A 22,298-nucleotide genomic window follows, 5' to 3' on the forward strand; every position below is an offset into this window, starting at 1 on the left:
AGCTCTGCAAAAAGTCACGGTCTCACATGCAACTTTTTTTGAAAATGCTGTCATAGGCAAGTTTGTAAGCCAGATCTGACCTTGCTTACACTTTTGAAGGGGGTTTGAGACTTATTTTCTTACGTGCGATTTTGGCAATTAAATCCTGGACCACTGCAAAGTAAAAACTGAAAATTGCTCAAGTAGGGCAGATTTCTATTTTTTGCTTAACCACAAAAGTCGCACAAAAAATTGCTTAGGCGCACGTACGACTTTTTGTAAGCAAAAAAATGCTGCTTAAATCCTTTGATAAATCTCCCTCAATGTCTTTTCAAAGAAAGACATTGTCTTTGTAAGGCCTCTTTCAAAAAAAAAAAATAATAATAATAAAATCATGCGCCATCTTTTTCTCCCACTACTCCCGCTGAAAAACAGCAGCGCCCGACAGACCCTATTGACTATAATGGGACCCGCTGTTGCCCGTTGCAATGATGGCCGTGAAACTCCCAAAAAAGAAGAAGAGTCTGACGGCCTTTCTTGACGGGGCACAACGGCAGTGTGAAAGAAGCCTAAATATGACTGAATTTTATAAATAAATATTCTCTTAAAATGGGGAACTAAACATCACAGGACACCTTGTCTTTTAGAGAGGTTTCATTGCAAACTGTATCATTGACTTCCTTCCTTTTCTGTGTCTTTAGAAGAATACGCTTTCTTGGGCTAAGGTCCTGGACCTTCTCTATGCAGAACAGAAAGCAGAATTGGCACTTATTTGGCGCAAAAAGGTAAATGGACATCTTGGCATTAAAAGGCTTAAACCGCACCCAAATCTGGCAATTTTTGGTGCATGGTGTCCCCGTACCCACTCCTGGTTTGTTTGGTACAAAAGAGTCTAATTGTCTAAGATGTACCAACTTGTACACTTCTTGAAGTGCCTATGACTAGTATTGGTATTTGGTCCTGAATATTTGTTGCACTATTTTCCCTGCCCCCTTTTTGCTTATCCTGCAGGATGGTTCCTATGGACTTGAAATCTTGGTGGACTGGGGGGGTGGATATTTTTGGGCTGGGGGGTATTTGTTGTTTACTAATTATTAAGAAATTAAAATAAATAAAGATGTCCAACACTCTAGCAGATCTGCCCCAAATATCCCACAGCAAGCACAGACTAGTTTTATTTCTACTGCTGAAGACACAAGCGACCAAAGTCACAGTCATCAGGAAAGAATGGCATTTAGTGTGCATAGCCTAAGGCTATGTTCACATAGTGGAATTTCTGCACAAGATTCAGCAGAAAATCCACCAAAAAATGTACTGCCCATTGATTCAATAGGATTCACGCCCCCTCCCATAGGCTTGCATTGAGGGGGCAGAGCTGTGACGTCACATGGGGGCAGAGCTGTGACATCACCAAACGCCGGCCCCGTTTTCAGCAGTTATCAGACCCAGAGCGAACATGCTCCAGGGGCTGATGGTAACGGGGTGCTGCGTAAAAGATCGCGATCAGGTATCTTATCCCTATCCTTTGAATAGGGTATAAGATGTATGAGCGCCGGAGTACCCCTTTAAATAAAAATCACCTGTAGGATGTCCTTTTTCTATGAGGTGATTTTTTCTTTTGTGAAAAAATGAATCAAGATCTGTGCGCCGTTTTGATAAGCCAAAAACACAAGAAAAAACAGCAATTAAAGGGCTGTACATATTGGTAAATCTCCCCTATCAGAAGGAATGATCTAGGTGCAATATCTGATTGTATTCTAGAATCTAAAACTACTGTATTAGGGTATGTATATAGAAACAGCAGAGCCGAGTACCATAGGTGGCATAGAGGACCTGGGCCTTGGTCAGAGGTCGTGCACCGGAAATCGACTCACACAACCCCCAGCATTCAACTGCAAGCAGGAAATGGATGCATTACATCTAATTACATTGCCGAAGCCTATGATGGAAATGGAAAACGCTAGCATGCCGGATGAAGATTCCAGAGGTGGTTAAAACAATGTGTCTCCAGCTGTTGCAAAACTACAACTCCCAGCATGCTCAGACCGCATTTGGCAGTCCAGGCATGCTGGGAGATGTCGTTTTGCAACAGCTGGAGACACACAAGGGGTTAAAAAGGATTCCCAACCAACGAACTGGGTAGTCTGGACAGCCTAGAGGAGCTTAATCAAAAGAGTGGTACAGTTGCCTATAGTAACCAGAGGCCTTTTAAAAAAAATAAAAGCAATCTAATTGGTGCTGTTGCCTATAGCAACCCCTCTTCCTCAGCAAAGGTTTTGATAAATCTCCCCAACCATGTTCCTGCATTTTGCCATCTGTGCACTGGATACAGACTGGTTCAGTGTAAACCTCTCCAGCCTGCGGACCTCCAGATGTTGCAAAACTACAACTCCCAGCATGCCCGGACAGCCGTTGGCTGTCCGGGCATGCTGGGAGTTGTAGTTTTGCAACATCCGGAGGTCCCCAGGCTGGAGACCACTGATCTACAATATACATTGGGCTCTGTTCACATTGCTGTCATGATTGGTCACAAACAGAACAGTGGGAGGTCACAAGACAGATCCTGGTGGACCACACTGACCTATATTGGGATTGGTCAGCCTCTGCCCTGATGGCCATTATTTTGAGCTATAATTCCCATGAAATATAACATCGCTTCAGCCTTATTCTGGGCCACGCATTGAGGCATCTTTTACTAAATACATGATTTTACATGAGATCTGTTTCACCATCTGTTTCACCGAGCAGGAAATAAGGTGGAAATCTAAGGCGGCACCAGCGTACCATTAAAAAAATAAAAAAATTGTTTCAGTAGAAATATCCTTTGTTGTAAAAAAATTATGTCCATTACCTAACATAAAAATAGATGTACTGTGCATATCTGGATTAACCACCCGAAATGATATGGAGCCCTCCAGAATACAGTGGAAAGAACTGAAGCTGCTGAACCCCCTCAGCTCTCACAAAAATGGCCAGACGGAGCTCCCTCTTTATTCAGGTAATGAAAGGGAAGAACTTACCGGCCAAGAACATGATAGTAGCCAAGGTGCCCCCAGAGAGGCGTGAACCATCTGTCATCTCAGTGGGATGGGTAAGATCATGGGCAGCAGAATGGATGATTTATTGCTGGGGCACCAAGGATTGTTATTGAGCAATGAAACATGTGGATTGGGAATTTGTATAGAGAGGAGAATCAATTATTCGTTATTAGTATTGCGATTTAGTGGAAAAAAAAAAAATAATAATTATATATATAATTAAATTTGGTACATCCGATTCAATTATTATTATTATTTTTTTTTTTTTTAAAGATCACTCGAATTATAATTAGTAAAAACCCAAAAGAACATTATCTTCGATCTGGAATTACACCCCCGTCTCCAGAAGCTGAACACACAAATCTACAGATTATCCAAAACTCATCCGTACTTAGATTCTGCTGTAGAAATTACATTTAAAAAAGGCCATTATTACTAAAATACAAGCTACATGTAAGAGGTTTTCCCACCAAGATCCGTTTTACATGGCAGTATTTTTGCAGTAGTATAAAAATAAAGATAAAACAGAAATCAAAAGCACACGGGGGGGAGATTTATCAAAACCTGTCCAAAGGAATAGTTGCCCCTAGCAACCAATCAGATCGCTTCTTTAATTTTGCAGAGGCCTTGTTAAAAAAGAAAGAAGGGATCTGATTGGTTGCTATGGGCAACTTTTCCTCTGGACAGGATTTGATAAATCTCCCTCATGATGTGTATTAAGGTTGTGTGCCATAAGCTCTAACAATGTGCACAACACCTGCAGAAAGGCTCTCGTACAGTGTCCCAACCGGTGACGCTCCAGCTGTTGCAAAACGTTGGCTGTCATGACATGATGGGAGTTGTAGTGTTGCAACAAATGAAGAACCACAGGAACACTGTTCTATTATATACATCTGAGTATGGGAAGGTGGTAGCCATGCTGGCCTACGGATGTTTGATCCCTAGTACTAAAATATATATATATATATATATATATATATATATATATATATATATATGGGGTGTGAATCGCCAAGAATTTGGCGATTCGATTCGAATCGCGATACCAGTGTGGCGATTCGATATATCGCGATACCGTCTAGGTGACGATACATCGCGATATATCGCCCACCTGCGAGCATTCATAGATCCCAATAGACGCTGCTGTCAGCTTTGACAGCGGCGATCTAGTACTCCGGTGCTCACTTTTCTCATGTTATCCCGTCCGGGCTGCAAAATAAAATAAAACGCACTTTCTCTTACCTGACAACGAGCCCCCGGAGCTCCGGTACACTCCGGTACAGGTGTTCGGTCCCCGGGCTGTATTCTTCTTACTTCCTGTTAGTCCGGCACGTCACATGGAGCTTCAGCCTATCACCAGCGGAGGCGGGACATCGCTGCGGCCAGTGATAGGCTGAAGCTCCGTGTGACGTTCCGGACTAACAGGAAGTAAGAAGAATACAGCCCGGAGACCGAACACCTGTACCGGAGCTCCGGGGGCTCGTTGGCAGGTAAGAGAAAGTGCGTTTTATTAAAAATTCCACATCCCTAAAAGAATCGATTAAAAAATATTTTGAATCGATTCTGTATCGGCAAATGAAAAATCGCGATTATCGCTAGAATCGATTTTTTCTTACATCCCTAATAATATATATATATATATATCTATATATATATCTATATATATATCTATATCTATATCTATCTCCTGACAAGAACCAAATTAGTTAACGGGTTCAGCTCAAAAAGTCATGATTCAGTTCTAAAACCAAGACACTAATGTGAACATGACCAATGACATTTTCGGCACACAGTCTGCTGTCAGTCATTGTGAATTATTTGCAGATTGCATTAGATAATGGTAGCGTTTCCCAACCAAGGATGCCTCCAGCTGTTGTACAACTAAAACTACAAGTTGTAGTTTTGCAACAGCTGGAGGCACCTTGGTTGGGAAACACTGATCTAATGTGTACCGCTGGCATAAAACCTTATTCCTTTGTCCACAGGACAGGGCAGTGTTTCCCAACCAGGGTTCCTCCAGCTGTTGCAAAACTACAACTTGTAGTTTAGCAATAGCTGGAGGAACCCTTGTTGGGAAACACTGTCATAGGGGTTACCTGACTGTTTGCAGGGGGCGCAACACACCACACCCCCAAAAGGAGGAGGGATGCCCTTAAAAGTCCACCCCCAGCTCCCGATCTCACTTGTAGTTTAGCTTTAATGGCCTTTATATATATATTAAATGAGATTATAGATTAGGTAAATTGCTGGGAATCATCAGCTTTTCCCATTTACAGATCCACTTTACCTTCTCCTCGTAGATATTGTGCTAAGAATGTATAGCCTGCGAATAAAATAGAAGATGCAAGTCAGATAACAACCAAATAAGGCTGAAAGAAGAGCCCACGGTATGCAGCGCTGCCATGTTTTACTATGGACGGCGGCCCAGTTAATGCATATAATGTCTGTGTGCGTATACTGGAAACATGAAACCAGAGGTGTAACATTAACGTGATGTAAAAGTTCAGACGTCAGCTACTCCAAAATAGACCACACACGCCCTTACCACGGGCCGAATCCCTGTCATACTGGGGAGCGCACAAGAGCCCAGACTAGTGTTTGCTTCATCTATATGGAATTAAAGCGCAACTACTGTCCTCATTAATTACCCCTGCAGACTACCACAATGGCCCAGATTTATCAAACTGTGTGAGAGAAAAAAAATAAAAATTAAAAATATAAATAAATAAAAAGTAGCAGCACTGTGTAACCCCCAAACACCGAGGGTGGGGTTCACATGTCTGGCTCGGATAACCCAGCCTAAAACCTGCCACAACTGATTTACAACTAAAAGTGCATTAGTTGTTGCCAACTGAACGACAAGGGAACGCACCAAGATGGCGTCCAACTTGTGACTGGATGAATGTGACGTTTCCATTCAAATGAATAGGATCAATCCTTTCATCAGTTTTCCTTGGACGCATTTTATACAAAGCCAAAAGGAAAACACTAGAGATGAGCGAACTTACAGTAAATTCGATTCGTCACGAACTTCTCGGCTCGGCAGTTGCTGACTTTTCCTGCATAAAATTAGTTCAGCTTTCAGGTGCTCCCGTGGGCTGGAAAAGGTGGATACAGTCCTAGGAGACTTTTTTTTTTTTAGGTCTGTATCCACCTTTTCCAGCCCACCAGAGCACCGAAAAGCTGAACTAATTTATGCAGGAAAAGTCAGCAACCGCCGAGCTGAGAAGTTTGTGGCGAATCGAATTTACTGTAAGTTCGCTCATCTCCAGAAAACACAGCTGAACAACAGACATGTGAAGGGGGCCTTAGAATGCACATGATGAACAAACCTGACACCCATCAGTTGGTTTACTGAACGAGTATTTGGGTCCTAACCCCTCCATTATAACATGATCTTAGCAGGGCTAGTACAGGGGTGTATATAGGTACTGCACATGCCTTCTCTGTGCTGGGTTCTAGCATAAGAATCCTAAACCAAAGTTCACGAGGCCTAAAGCACAAGGAATGCTAGAAATTTGGTGTGCCTTAAGGGTCCTTAAACATTCCTTTACAAGGTGACCATACACCTTCAGTAGCGTGGTCCCAATTTCCTCTAAGCAAACACCTGTTCTGATCTGTAGGGTTTTCCTCAGCTGAAATCCACCACATTTTCTGTAGAAACCTTAGTAAATATGTAGTTTTTTTTGTGAAAATGTCAGGAACACGCCCCTTTCTGTGACCATGCCCCTTTTTCGGGTTTTCTTCCAGAGTTAGTCAGGGATTTTCCAATTCTGGTGCAACTTGTGGCTGACAGAATTTCTAGCACACAACCTGACAAAACATGTCTGGTCTGCAATCGTAAATGAGGGCCACTGTCTTAGGAGAACTAAAGGATCATGCTCAATTCTTCTCTCCAACCCCCAGATATCACCTGTCGGGGGTGCATCATGAAGGCCTCAATACGCAATTGGTAGTTGGCTGGTCCAAACTAAACTCAGCATGTTTGGCCAACTTTTATCTTACGTCTATGGGGGACTTTAGTGATATCTGTTTCAAGAAAAGGCTCAAGTGTCCAGGAGGTGGGTCCAAACTGCTGCAGCATCACTCAACCTCCTTGTTCCCCTATCCCTACCTGTTTTGTCAATTGATGTACAAGGTTCAGTTTAAAGTGTCAATCTTCTTCACCAAATCCAGTCCATGCAACATATCTACCAACAGTGGCGTATATCCAGCTTTTGAAAACCGCAACTTGTCCCTGTACATCAACCCAGGACAGGGAGGGAGGGATGCTGATGCTAGAAGGCAACCAATACTGCACCACTTCAACAGCTTGCCCCTGCCAACTGGACACGAGCAGTAAGGCTGCATTCACATTACGTTTATACTAAGGTTTTGGGTCCGGTCACAAAACTGGATATGGGACAAAAATGAGCCGACTGGAGTCACTGTCTGACTCCGGTGGGCTCATTAAAGTGAATAGGTTTCGGTGCAGGTCCAGCTGGGATACAGGAGCTCCTGGTTTTGATATTTCCCAGCCGGTTATATCATAGAAGTCAGCCGACTCCCTTAAAGTGGTACTCCACTGGCCAACGTTTGGAAGTAAATGTTCCAAATGCTTTTTTCAAGCTGCGGGGGTTGGCCACGCCCCTTGTGATGTCAAACACGGGGGGCAAGTCTATGGGAGGGGGCGTGACGGCCCATAGATCTGCATTGAGGGGGCAGGGCCGTGACGTCACGAGTGGTGTGGCCAACCCCCGCAGCACGAAAACATTGATCGGAACATTTACTTCCGAATGCTGGCCAGTGGATTACCCCTTTAACATGAGGAATGATGCAGTTACAAAAATTCCAGGAAATATAAAAAAAAATTATATAACAACTGGCTCCAGAAAGCCAAACAGATTTGTAAATTACTTCTATTAAAAAATATTAATCCTTTCAGTACTTATGAGCTGCTGAAGTTGAGTTCTTTTCTGTCTAAGTGCTCTCTGATGACACCTGCCTTGGGAACTGTCCAGAGTAGAAGCAAATCCCCATAGCAAACCTCTTTGTCATGTCAGCAGAGAGCACTGTTGCCAGAAAGAAAAGAACTCTACTTCAGCAGCTGATAATTATTGGAAGGATTAAGATTTTTTTTTAATAGAAGTCATTTTCAAATCTTTTTAACTTTCTGGAGCCAGTTGATATTAAAAAAAATAATAATAATAAAAGTTTTTCCTGGAATACCCCTTTAACTGCTATATTACCTTTCTTCCAATCAGGACTGTAGGAAAGCTGAGACAGCCTAGGGGGTACTGTGGTGACCATACCATATGACACCCTGCTAATATCCTCACAGATCAGGACACCTTGCAGTGATCTACCTTTCTCGTTACCACGTGGGGGAAAGTGTTTGTATAAGAAGTGTAAAATCAGTTCTGCTAAAAGGCTTTCTGTACAGGATTAGTGTCAAAAGACAAACACTCCGAGTAACCAGATGATGCGGAGCCTTGTGAAGTTCAGCCAGTAATAGTCATGTGCGGCAAACACCGAGCGGCCTCTCGCCAACTCATCAGCTAAAACATCTGCATAGGAACCGGATCAGAAGGAGTTAGGTGGCGAAAGGTCATGTTGGGTTACAGCCGACCTGTAAGAGGTACCGCCATATTTAATTACACAGACACCTCAGTCAGACTGGGAAAGCTCAGTTGAGTCGGGTGGTCTGTGCCCCCAGCTGGGCTAAAGATCTGTGTTATTTTCTACTGTCTAAGGCTGCATTCACATCTCGTTTTCACACTACGGCTGCCGGATCCGGCTGGGGGAGGGGCAAACCGGGCGATCCGATACCCCAGCCGCACTAGCCCTGAACTCCATTCACTTTAATGAGCCAACTGGAGTCAAACGGTGACTCCGGTCGGCTCTTTTTTTGACCCGTATCCGGTTTTGTGACCGGACCTAAAAACCATAGTATACTACGGTTTTGGGTCCGGTCACAAAACTGGATACGTTTTTAACTTTTCATTCCATTATGAATAAAGTTTCACATGTTTGATTGAAATTCCAAGAAAAAAAAAAAAAAAAAAACTGCAGTCATAAACCATATGGTGCAAACTGGATGGAACTGTATGCACATACAGTTCTGTACGGTTCCCATTGACTCCCATGTTTAAAAAAAAAAAAAAAAAAAAAAAAAACGTATACATTTCAAGACCGTTTTTCACCCGGACCAAAAACCGTTGTAGGCTATGGTTTTGGGTACGGGGAAAATTTAAAAAAAAAACCTGACAAAACCGTACAGGATGAAAAACTGACAACCTGATGCATCTTTTGGCATACGGTTTTCAATGCAGAGTCAATGCATACGGTTTTCAATACGGTTCCGTACAGTTTTCAAATTGAAAATGTATACGGAACTTATATTGCAAAAATGCGGTGTGAACCCAGCCTTAGGGTGCATTCACACGCTAGTAGCTAGCGGCAAGTTTCCCGCTGCGAGTTTCGCTTCCATTGATTTAAATGGGTCTGCGGACAGTCCGCAAATCTGACACTATTGCAGACCGTCTGTGGACCCATTAAAATCAATGGTAGCGTAACTCGCAACAGGTCTCCCGCAGCGTGAAACATACTGCTAGTAATAGCGTGTGAACGCACCCTTAGTGTTTCCCAACCAGGACGCTTCCAGCTGTTGCTAAACTACCACTCCCAGCATGCCCGGACAGCCAAAGGCTGTCCGGGCATGCTGGGAGTGGTAGTTTTGCAACAGCTGGAGGCACACTGGTTGGAAAACACTGCATTAAATTATATTTCAAGGTGGTATACAAAGACACAGCTCCACATAAAGTAGCAGCATCTAGTGTATACTTCACCAATATGGAGGAATAAGCAATGCGTATCTGATAACATGATACGCAGAACCGTAAAAATCTGTCAGGGACAAGCCCTCATTGTATTCCTCCATCCGTGCGGCCGAGGTCTTGTGATGGAGCAGATGTGTTCACACCACACAATCTGATCTGCTGCCAGCCGAAGACACAGGAGCAACATTGTCCTGCATCAGAGGGAGAGTGCGGGCATGCAGATGACCCAACATCCATTAATAGATGTGCCCAAAATACAGAGCTGCCAAGGCAAATGCCCCATGGCCGATGCAACCTCACTGCCACCATCACAGAAGCAGAATTTATTGTTTTGTAATGGCTGCAGGACAGAGGGAAGATCTAGTTTTTATTCTTCATCATCTTAGAAGGAAAGTTATTAAAGTTAAATATTTAAAGGGGCGTTCTTACCACCACCACTCATCCCTTATGGGCATTGTAGGTGAAGAGATTGGGGGGAGATTCATCAAGACCTGTGCTGAGGAAAAGTAGAGCAGTTGCCCATAGCAACCAATCAGATCGCTTCTTTCATTTTGCAGAGGCCTTGTTAAAAATGAAAGAAGTGATTTGATTGGTTGCTATGGGCAACTGTCAACTTTCTCTGCACAAGTTTTGATGAATCTCCCCCATTATGATTTGATGGAGAGGAGACCCCCCAGTGATCACGAGAACAGGGGGCCCCATGTTTTTCCTCCATTTAACGATATGGGGAGAGAGTTATCAAAACCTGTGCCGAGTAAACGTTGCTGAGTTGCCCATAGCAACCAATCAGATCACTTTCATTTTTGAAAAGGCCTCTGAAAAATGAAAGAAGCGATCCGATTGGTTGCTATGGGCAACTCAGAAACTTTTCCTCTGGACAGGATTTGATAAATCTCCCCCATGGAACTGACTGATCAAGCTGGGCGCGGACCTCCACCAATCAGACACTCATCGCCTATTCTGCCAATAGGTGATGAGTGCTGTTGGTGGGAAAGCCCCTATTAAAAAAGGGGGTACTCCAGTGGAAGTTATTTTTAAATCTACTGGTGCCAGAAAGTTAAACAGATTTGTAAATGACTTCTATTAAAAAAATCTTAATCCTTCCAGTACTTATCAGCTGCTGTATAATACAGAGGAAATTCTTTTCTTTTTGGATTTCTTTTCTGTCTGACCACAGTGCTCTCTGCTGACAGCTCTGTCCATGTCAGGAACGGTCCAGTGCAGGAGAAAATCCCTATAGCAAACATATGCTGCTCTGGACAGTTCCTAAAATGGACAGATGTCAGCAGAGAGCACTGAATAGAAATCCAAAAAGAAAAGAACTTCCTCGGTAGCATACAGCAGCAGATAAATACTGGAAGGATAAAGATTTTTCTCATAGAAGTAATTTACAAATCTGTTTAATTTTCTAGCACCATTTGATTTAAAAATAATGGAATACTCCAGGGGAAAACAAGTTAAGGGGTTTTAAAAGGAAAATACTAAGCTGACAGCCAACAAGTGCCACAATCCGTTCTATTGGCTGATCTGCAGGGTGTGCCAGAAGACGGACCCCTCTGATCCGATACTGATGGTCTATCCCAAGAACACGCCATCAGTGTTTAAAACAAAGCTAAGTGATAACAGTTTAGGGGTGCCCAGATATCAATCACTTCCACAGGGGGGTGGAGCTTGTTTCTCCTCACCCATAAAAGTGAAGTACGTCATCACATGCCAGCCCAGGCACACGCGCAGCACACAGATTAAAGCCGGATACATCTCATTTCACTGCCCAGACCAGCGTTTCCCAACCAGGTGTTGCAAAACTACAACTCCCAGCATACTGTTTTTCAATACCTGGAGGCACCCTGGTTGGGAACACTGGCCTAGACAACAGATACCACCATAGCAGACTTGTGATGTGTATCCCAAGAGATGTCAATGAAGGCAGAAAAATGGGACCGGCCAGTGTGACTCTTCAGATGAGCAGCTCCACCCCCATGACTCTTTACAGGTAAACGTGCATATAGCCTGTGTTTTTCTCCATCTGCATTATGCAGGATCATCCTAAATGGAATCATCGTCGACCTGGTTAAGAGGCTGGTGGGGGTTTAAAGGGGTACTCCAGTGAAAAACTTTTTTTTTTTAATCAACTGGTGCCAGAAAGTTAAACAGATTTGTAAATTACTTCTATTAAAAAATCTTAATCCTTCCTGTACTTATTAGCTGCTGAATACTACAGTGGAAATTCTTTTCCGTTTGAAACACAGAGCTGTCTGCTGACATCATGAGCACAGTGCTCTCTGCTGACATCTCTGTCCATTTTAGGAACTGTCCAGAGTAAAAGGAAATCCCCATAGCAAACATATGCTGTTCTGGGCAGTTCCTAAAATGGACAGAGATGTCAGCAGAGAGCACTGAGGTCATGATGTCAGCAGACAGCTCTGTGTTTCAGAAAGGAAAGAATTTCCACTGTAGTATTCAGCAGCTAATAAGTACAGGAAGGATTAAGATTTATTAATATAAGTAATTTACAAATCTGTTTAACTGAGTACCCCTTTAAGGTGACAATCCAGCACTAAGGTTAAACATAGAAGGAACAAGTGTATAACAAACACTATCCCTCCATACGACCTTCTAATTATGTATTGTATATGTATTTATGCAACTATTCACTCTTCTCTTTATTACTCGCTCGATATCAGTGCCATGACCCTGGCATGGTCCTGTAGGTGGGTGCTAGTTCAGGAACACATGTAGTATAGGAAAAAGAGTCGCCACTTCTGTGGTGGGTGGTGCACGTGGTAAATACAAGCATATAGAACAAAAAGTCCCAGCACTCACCAAGTTGCAAGCCAATTTGCATTTATTGTACGCAGGGAAACAGGACGCGTTTCGGCAAAGCCTTCCTCTGCTGTTTAGTTCAGGAACACATGACCTCTTTTCTAGCACAGACTACATTTCCCATGGTTCCTCTGAGTGAACTGTAATCTGGTGCCCACCTTGTTCCAAGTAAAGGAAAAGGGGGTCTATAGCGGGGGACCCCACATCTTAGCCTCATGGATCTCCAGTGGACTGTTTATTATACAGACCGCACATTATTATCAGTGACATTGGCCTTAGGGGCTCTTCAGATCAAACCAGGGGCCAAATTGTCCCAACCCCTAAGCTGTTGAAAAACTACATCTCCCAGCTTCCCCAGCATGCTGGGAGTTGTAGTTTTGCAACAGCTGAAGGCACAATGATTGGGAAATACTGTATCAGGCATGTCATTTGTTTAACTCTAAAGACCTGGGCCATTCATTAGGGCAGTGGTCTCCAACCTGCGGACCTCCAGATGTTGCAAAACTACAACTCCCAGCATGCCCGGACAGCCGTTGGCTGTCCGGGCATGCTGGGAGTTGTAGTTTTGCAACATCTGGAGGTCCGCAGGTTGGAGACCACTGCTTTAGTCGTGTGGTTTTTGCTATAGTGAAATAATGCAGTAAATGTTACAGGGTATTTCTGTCCAAACACCATCCCCAGGTTAGACATGAAGCCAGACATTGTTCCTAGATGACAGTGACGCAGACGTCTGCTGCATACAAAGCATTAGATGACAGCAGATACTGGAGGGATGTGACGGGGGAGCCTGACACCGGGCACCCCCCCGAATCTTTACCATCTATGAATCAGGCTTTTTCCCAGCAGCTGGCATCCAGCAGACCCCACCCCACCATCTCTATTATGCACACTCACTGCCCACACTCCACCCGCCAAACCAAGACGCATGGGCAGCAGAGATACACGGCTAGAGAGGGGGCAGTGCCATGTTGGTACCAGTGTCATGGCCTACGCCGGCCTTTTGTAGACTCTACATTGTATGGAAGGGGCCAGATGTGCACCTGATGAAGCCGGGATGGATCAGGACCAGAAGACATGACAACTGCTGCGTCAGAACAATGGAGAACCACAAAGCAGATCTAGCAGAAGTGTTTATAGCGCCATCCATTGGGCCACAGTCCTGGTGTGTGTGCATCACTAGGACTCGCCCCCAGCACAGTGATCCCCCAAATGATGTAAGACTACAACTCCCAGCATGCCCTGACCACCTAAAGTGGTCAGGGAAAGCTGGGAGTTGAAATTTTGCAACAGCTGGAGGGCTGCAGATTAAGGATCACTGCCCTGGTATATAGGCCAGATATACCATGACAACCAGAGAAGGAGGGGCATTGGGGAGGGGAGACATACAACGTTATATACTGAGATCATAGGGAGCTCGGGGGGGGGGGGGGTATATGGACACCATATTGCTTATCAGGGATGTGTCTTAGGGTTAGAGGGGACTATTAGATATAGGGGGGGGGGGGCACTTTCACCATACTTGGGTCTATGTATGGGGTGGGGGGTCCTATACATGCTATCAGTGATGGTGGTCTATGTCAGGGGAGGTCCGGTCCTATAGATGCTATCAGGGATGGTGGTCTTTGTCAGGGGTGTCCTATACATGCTAACAGGAATGGTCTATGTCAGGGGAGGGGGGTCCTATAGATGCTATCAGGGATGGTGATCTGTGTCAGGGGTGGGGGTCCTATAGATGCTATCAGGGATGATGGTTTATGTTAGGGGTGGGGGTCCTATAGATGCTATGTCAGGGGTGGGGGGGTCCTATACATGCTATCAGGGATGGTGGTCTATGTCAGGGGTGGGGGGGGATCCTATAGATGCTATCAGGGATGGTGGTATATGTCAGAGGTGGGGGGTTCTATAGATGCTATGTCAGGGGTGGGGGGTCCTATAGATGCTATATAAGGGGTGGGGGGTTCTATAGATGCTATATAAGGGGTGGGGGTCCTATAGATGCTATATAAGGGGTGGGGGTCCTATAGATGCTATATAAGGGGTGGGGGGGATCCTATAGATGCTATCAGGGATGGTGGTCTATGTCAGGGGTGGGGGGATCCTATAGATGCTATCAGGGATGGTGGTCTATGTCAGGGGTGGGGGTCCTATAGATGCTATCAGGGATGGTGGTCTATGTCAGAGGTGGGGGGTTCTATAGATGCTATGTCAGGGGTGGGGGTCCTATAGATGCTATATAAGGGGTGGGGGTCCTATAGATGCTATATAAGGGGTGGGGGTCCTATAGATGCTATATAAGGGGTGGGGGGTCCTATAGATGCTATATAAGGGGTGGGGGGTCCTATAGATGCTATCAGGGATGGTGGTCTGTCAGGGGTGCTGGGTCCTATAGATGCTATGTCAGGGGTGGGGGGTCCTATAGATGCTATGTCAGGGGTGGGGGTCCTATAGATGCTATGTCAGGGGTGGGGGTCCTATAGATGCTATCAGGGATGGCCTATGTAAGGGGTGGGGGGGTCCTATAGATGCTATCAGGGATGGTGGTCTGTCAGGGTTGGGGGGTCCTATAGATGCTATCAGGGATGGTGGTCTGTCAGGGGTGGGGGGTCCTATAGATGCCATCAGGGATGGTCTGTCGGGTGGGGGGGTCCTATAGATGCTATGTAAGGGGTGGGGGGGTCCTATAGATGCTATGTCAGGGGTGGGGGGTCCTATAGATGCTATGTCAGGGGTGGGGGGTCCTATAGATGCTGTCAGGGATGGTGGTCTGTCAGGGGTGGGGGGGTCCTATAGATGCTATCAGGGATGGCGGTCTATTCAGGGGTTGGGGGTCCTATAGATGTTATCAGGGATGGTGGTCTCTGTCAGGGGTTGGGGGTCCTATAGATGCTATGTAAGGGGTCCTATAGATGCTATCAGGGATGGGGGCCTCTGTCAGGGGTTGGGGGTCCTATAGATGTTATCAGGGATGGCGGTCTGTCAGGGGTGGGGGTCCTATAGATGCTATCAGGGATGGTGGTCTGTCAGGGGTGGGGGGGTCCTATAGATTCTATCAGGGATGGCGGTCTGTCAGGGGTGGGAGTCCTATAGATGCTATCAGGGATGGCGGTCTATGTCAGGGGTGGGGGGGTCCTATAGATGCTATCAGGGATGGGGGCCTCTGTCAGGGGTTGGGGGTCCTATAGATGTTATCAGGGATGGCGGTCTATGTCAGGGGTTGGGGGTCCTATAGATTCTATCAGGGATGGCGGTCTGTCAGGGGTGGGGGGTCCTATAGATGCTATCAGGGATGGCGGTCTGTCAGGGGTGGGGGTCCTATAGATGCTATCAGGGATGGCGGTCTGTCAGGGGTGGGGGGTCCTATAGATTCTATCAGGGATGGCGGTCTGTCAGGGGTGGGGGTCCTATAGATGCTATCAGGGATGGCGGTCTGTCAGGGGTGGGGGTCCTATAGATGCTATCAGGGATGGTGGTCTGTCAGGGGTGGGGGGTCCTATAGATTCTATCAGGGATGGCGGTCTGTCAGGGGTGGGAGTCCTATAGATGCTATCAGGGATGGCGGTCTATGTCAGGGGTGGGGGGTCCTATAGATGCTATCAGGGATGGTGGTCTGTCAGGGGTGGGGGGCCCTATAGATGCTATGTCAGGGGTTGGGGGTCCTATAGATGCTATGTAAGGGGTCCTATAGATGCTATCAGGGATGGGGGCCTCTGTCAGGGGTTGGGGGTCCTATAGATGTTATCAGGGATGGCGGTCTATGTCAGGGGTTGGGGGTCCTATAGATTCTATCAGGGATGGCGGTCTGTCAGGGGTGGGGGTCCTATAGATGCTATCAGGGATGGCGGTCTGTCAGGGGTGGGGATCCTATAGATGCTATCAGGGATGGTGGTCTGTCAGGGGTGGGGGGTCCTATAGATTCTATCAGGGATGGCGGTCTGTCAGGGGTGGGAGTCCTATAGATGCTATCAGGGATGGCGGTCTATGTCAGGGGTGGGGGGTCCTATAGATGCTATCAGGGATGGTGGTCTGTCAGGGGTGGGGGCCCTATAGATGCTATGTCAGGGGTGGGGGGTCCTATAGATGCTATCAGGGATGGTCTGTGTCAGGGGTGGGGGGTCCTATAGATGCTATGTCAGGGGTGGGGGGTCCTATAGATGCTATCAGGGATGGCGGTCTGTCAGGGGTGGGGGGTCCTATAGATTCTATCAGGGATGGCGGTCTGTCAGGGGTGGGAGTCCTATAGATGCTATCAGGGATGGCGGTCTATGTCAGGGGTGGGGGGTCCTATAGATGCTATCAGGGATGGTGGTCTGTCAGGGGTGGGGGGCCCTATAGATGCTATGTCAGGGGTTGGGGGTCCTATAGATGCTATGTAAGGGGTCCTATAGATGCTATCAGGGATGGGGGCCTCTGTCAGGGGTTGGGGGTCCTATAGATGTTATCAGGGATGGCGGTCTATGTCAGGGGTTGGGGGTCCTATAGATGTTATCAGGGATGGCGGTCTATGTCAGGGGTTGGGGGTCCTATAGATGTTATCAGGGATGGCGGTCTATGTCAGGGGTTGGGGGTCCTATAGATTCTATCAGGGATGGCGGTCTGTCAGGGGTGGGGGTCCTATAGATGCTATCAGGGATGGTGGTCTGTCAGGGGTGGGGATCCTATAGATGCTATCAGGGATGGTGGTCTGTCAGGGGTGGGGGGTCCTATAGATTCTATCAGGGATGGCGGTCTGTCAGGGGTGGGAGTCCTATAGATGCTATCAGGGATGGCGGTCTATGTCAGGGGTGGGGGGTCCTATAGATGCTATCAGGGATGGTGGTCTGTCAGGGGTGGGGGGCCCTATAGATGCTATGTCAGGGGTGGGGGGTCCTATAGATGCTATCAGGGATGGTCTGTGTCAGGGGTGGGGGGTCCTATAGATGCTATGTCAGGGGTGGGGGGTCCTATAGATGCTATCAGGGATGGTGGTCTGTCAGGGGTGGGGGGCCCTATAGATGCTATGTCAGGGGTGGGGGGTCCTATAGATGCCATCAGGGATGGTGTTCTGTCAGGGGTGGGGTCCAGAGATGGGGAGGTCCCCTAAACCATACTGGTTTCTATGAGCGGTGAGGGGTCTCATACAGCCCACTTGGGGTTGTGACCTTCCCCAGGATGCCATGTGCACTCACCGGCGGAGGCTGGCCTGGCGGGGGCGCTGTGCGGGGCGGCCGGCCTGTCGTGCTCCTCCTGGGGGGCGCTGGGGATGACCGTGGCCCTGGGCAGGTCGCTGCCGATGCTGCTGGGATCCTCGTCCTCGGGTGACGGCTCCAGGCTGTCCAGGTAGCTCCCCTTCTCCTCCTCGTCGTCCTCCTCAGCGGCGGGGGCGGCCTCCTTACCGGGGAAGGAGACGGAGAAGGTGGGGTGAGAGAGCTGGCCGGCGCCCCCGGTCAGATCCAGCACGTCGTCAATGTCCCAGGGCTTGGCCTCCCCAGGTCCGCGGTGCTGATCCTCAGCATCCTCCTTCCCATAACTGCTGGATGTCACGTACGGGGATTGGTCCTCCATGGCGGCGGCGGCTGAGGGACGGGGCTGTGACCGGCCGGACAATGCGCGCTGCCTGGGATGCCGGGTTGGAGAGAAGTGCGCCACCCGTGTGAGCGGCGAAGGGAGAGGAGCGATAACAATACAGAGAGGGGAGGGAGGAGGACGGCGCCACGCCCTGGTGACTCAGGCTCTGCCGGGCATCATGGCGGGGGATGCTGCCTCCCCACCTTGACTGCAACAAGCCAACCAGCCGCGGCAGTGGGCGGGACGAGCGGCTCCTGACTGACGTCTTCTTCTACCAATAGGGAGCTAGGGGCGGGGCCTTGGAGTTCCGCTGGCTAATGAAGAACCCGGGGATCGTGGTTATCATGGTAACCGCCGGGAGCAGCTACGCCTCACTGCACCGGAGGACCCGCGGGAAGAGCAGACATTCCGGAACTGAACTGGGCCCGGGCTGGTGACACCGACTGTGACCCAGCGTCATCCTGGAGACTGCAAACAGTTAATGCCAATTAACTCTTTACTCTTTTGGGTTCCTGAAGATGTGTAGTAAGGGCAGTGTTTTCCAACACAGTTGTAGTTTTGCAACAGCTTGGGACACACTGGTTGGGAAACACTGAGTTAGTGGAAAGAAAAGAGGCTGTGACACAAATGAAGATAGTGGTGCTGTCACCCATAGCAACCAATCAGATTGCTTCTTTCATTTTCAAGAAGGCCTCTGAAATATGAATGAACCAATCTGGTTTCTATGGGCAACTGCACCACTCTTCCTCTACACCACTGGTCTCCAAACTTGTGGTGAGGCAAAGTTGACCAGTTGCCCATAGCAACCAATCAGATCACTTCTTTCATTCTAAACAAGGCCTGTGAAAAATGAAAGAAGCGATCTAATTGGTTGCTATGGGCAACTGGTCAACTTTGCCTCTCCACAGGTTTTGATAAATCTCACCCATTGTGCTTGATGTCTGACAGGTTGTCATACATCCCATTACTGGACAGGTAGGAAAGAGCAGATGTCGTTCGGCTCTCCCATATATATGGAGGGGGCATGTCAGCTGCAACACCGTCCACGACTCCGTACAGGAGATCCCGTCCTAGCGGTCGGACCCCCGCAATCTAAAACTTATCTCCTTACCCTGCAGCTAGGGGATACGTTTTGGTTTTCCAACCAGGGTGTTTCCAGCTTTTGCAAAACTACAACTCCCAACATGCCTAGACAGCTATAGGTTTAGATTGCTTTTATATACGGTATTTTTTCTTTATTTTTTAATGAAAAGTTACAGGATAATTTGTCATTCATGTAAATCTCTGTTCATTTGGGGATAAATAGCCATGTGGGTGGACCTACTCAGTGATTGACAGCTATAAGTATGCATATAGGGAGAGCTATCAATCTTGTGACCATTCATCGACTGCATCCAATTCCAGAGGATTTCAATAGGGTTCAGATGTGGAGATTGGGCTGGGTATTGTGGTTCCCCATCTACACCTTGATTGGTCTGGCTTGAGTCATTAATCCTTCACAATGACAAATCTGCCCGATTCCATACTTACCTCCCTGCCTCCAGTAATGCTGCTCCCAGTCTTTGATGCTCTCCTCTTCCAGGGGCTGGGGATAAAGGCGAGACCCCACTGAGGCCAGTGATTGACTCCCAGCATTGGAGATCGGGAGCAGCATTACCTTTATTTTTTCATTTTTATAGTGTGTGTATGTATGTGTGTATGTATGTGTGTGTGTATATATATATATATATATATATATATATATATACACAGTGGTCCCTCAACATATGATATTAATTGGTTCCAGGAGAACCATCATATGTTGAAGCCATCATGTCGAGTACATATGTCTATGTAAAAATGGTAATTGGTTCTGGGGCCTCGGAACCATTGTATGTTGAATACATATCTCTATGGGAAACTGCTAATTGGTTCTGGGATGACCATTGTATGTGGACTGTATGGGGAGTGTTTAACAAACCAGGGTGCCTCCAGCTGTTGCACAACTAAAACTCCCAGCATGCATGTACAGCCATTGACTGTATGTGTGTGTATATGTATTGTATGTGATGTGTGACATCGCATACAGTACTGTACAGTTCTTTAAATACCTTCAGGGGGACAGAATGTCCTCCATTACCATCCTGCCGACTACAGCTCTATAGGAAAGGAAGGGGAGGGCAGCCAGCAGCTCATTGGATGCCTGCAGCAAGATGCTGCAGGCTATTGGCTATGGCTGCACTGGGGGGGCGGGGCTTACACGGAGCTCACAGTGGAAGCCTGCGTGAGTTAGCAGGACAGCATGTGAGTAACAGGAGGCAGAACGGGGCACACGGGGCACATTAAACAACTATCTGTCAGATGCTGAAGTTGTCAGGGCTGTCAGATAGCTGTTTGTACGATGGCCCCGACACACAGCAGCATCATATGTCGATGCTGCCTTCAACATACGATGGGCTCTGAGAGGCCATCATATGTTGAAATGATCATATGTCGAGGCCATCATAAGTCGGGGGGTCACTGTATATATATATCTCAACGTGTGTGTGTATATGTGTATGTCTGTATGTTCCAGCATCTCTTCCAAACCTCTAAAGATATTAACATGAAACTTGGTCACATGTTACTTATATGTCAACAACAAACATAGGATAGGTAATTTAACCCTTACTCACCCACATTTGCCAGGGTCGAGGTTTTTATTTAAAGTCCCATACAAGTCTATGGGAAATATATGTTACTGCATAACTTCCAAACAGCTGGAGATATTTCGATAATACTCGGTCACGTGTTACTTATATGTCAAATAAAAATATATATAATAGTTAAATTAAATGGCCACTGTCACCAAATATTTTTTTTGATATGTTGTAGTACTGATGTACTACAACATATCTCTAATATACTCTTATTATTATTTTTTCCATTAAAATTGTTTAATTTACATTTAAAAACCGGCCACTAGGGGTCTCCCTCCTAGTGGCCGGCTGCAGCCTGGCGTGACGTGGCGTTTGAATTAGGACCGATCCTGGCCGGGCATCAGTCCGAATTCAGTCAGGCTGCGCTCGCTCCCTGCCTGTCAATCAGACAGGCGGGAGCGAGCGCTTTGAAGGTAGAGGATGCGCACAGGCTCCCTGGCCTCGCACGCTGCTCCCGGGGACAAGGTAAAATATTATGCCGGGGGGGGGGTTGCATGTTCAACTATACAGTATGCCTCCAGTTTCCCCACTACAACTCCCAGCATGCCCTGATAGCCAATAGATGTCAGGGCAAGCTGGGAGTTGTAGTGGGGAAACAGCTGGAGGGACACTGAATAGGTGAACTAAGGAGGAGGGGGAGTGGGTTGAGCGGCGAGGGTTGAGCGGGGCCGGGGGTTTCGGGCTGCGTGGCGGGGAGCGGGTACACTGAATGGGTGAACTAAGGGGGGCGGGGGGAGTGGGTTGAGCTGAGCGGCATGACGGGGGGGGGGGGGGGTTGCAGGCTGCGCGGCGGGGAGCGGGATGTGCGGCCATCACAGATACGATGTTCACCTATACAGTATGCCTCCAGTTGTTTCCCCACTACAACTCCCAGCATGCCCTGACAGCCAATAGATGTCAAGGCAAGCTGGGAGTTGTAGTGGGGAAACACCAGGAGGCACCCTGTATAGGTGAACTAAGGGCGGAAGTGTGCCCCCCCAGCAGTGACGTTGTGCCTGCTAGTGAAGTCTGCCTGGTAGTGAGCACACTACCAGGCAGACAAAAGGCATTTTTAATATGTAAAAAAAATAAATAATGAAAGGCAGGGAGGGGGTTAGGGATAGATCTGCAATAGGCTGGGACAGAAAAAAGAAAAAAAAGGGATGGTGGGAGCTACCCTTTAACCCCTAACCTACCCCCATATGTGAAGGATGGGGCTTTTGTTTCAAGTCCCATTCAAGTGTATAGGACTTCTGGTGCCTTACTCCACAAGCTCCGCTTCTCCTGGTGAATGCATTAGTCCGGCTGGTAAGCCACACCCTCCCTGCATGCCAGGCCCCATCTCACAAAGACACGCCCACCCTTTTATTTTCAGCTTACAATATATTTACCACAACGCAGCCCCACCTGAGGACGGGATATGAGGATTAGAAATTAGT

At 47.2% G+C, this 22,298-nt stretch overlaps 1 protein-coding gene across 4 annotated transcripts in view; it reads right to left on the reverse strand.

The window, feature by feature from the left end:
• Window positions 1–18,397, reverse strand: part of RTN4 (reticulon 4) — a 65,820-nt gene extending 47,423 nt beyond the window's left edge. Inside the window, exons 1-2 of one of the 4 annotated variants that reach the window (XM_056567769.1) lie at window positions 17,868–18,397; window positions 17,824–17,837 (exon numbers count right to left, since the gene is read on the reverse strand). In XM_056567769.1, the coding sequence (XP_056423744.1) occupies window positions 17,824–17,837; window positions 17,868–18,199 (346 nt within the window). In that variant the 5' untranslated portion in view covers window positions 18,200–18,397. Of the gene's footprint in view, window positions 1–10,264; window positions 10,293–17,823 lie in introns of those variants that run through there. The other 3 variants (XM_056567773.1, XM_056567768.1, XM_056567772.1) reach the window with 3 other exon arrangements.
• Window positions 18,398–22,298: the final 3,901 nt, after the last annotated feature.

The sequence above is a fragment of the Hyla sarda genome, chromosome 3 (assembly GCF_029499605.1).
Source record: "Hyla sarda isolate aHylSar1 chromosome 3, aHylSar1.hap1, whole genome shotgun sequence".
Classification (NCBI taxonomy): Eukaryota; Metazoa; Chordata; class Amphibia; order Anura; family Hylidae; genus Hyla; species Hyla sarda.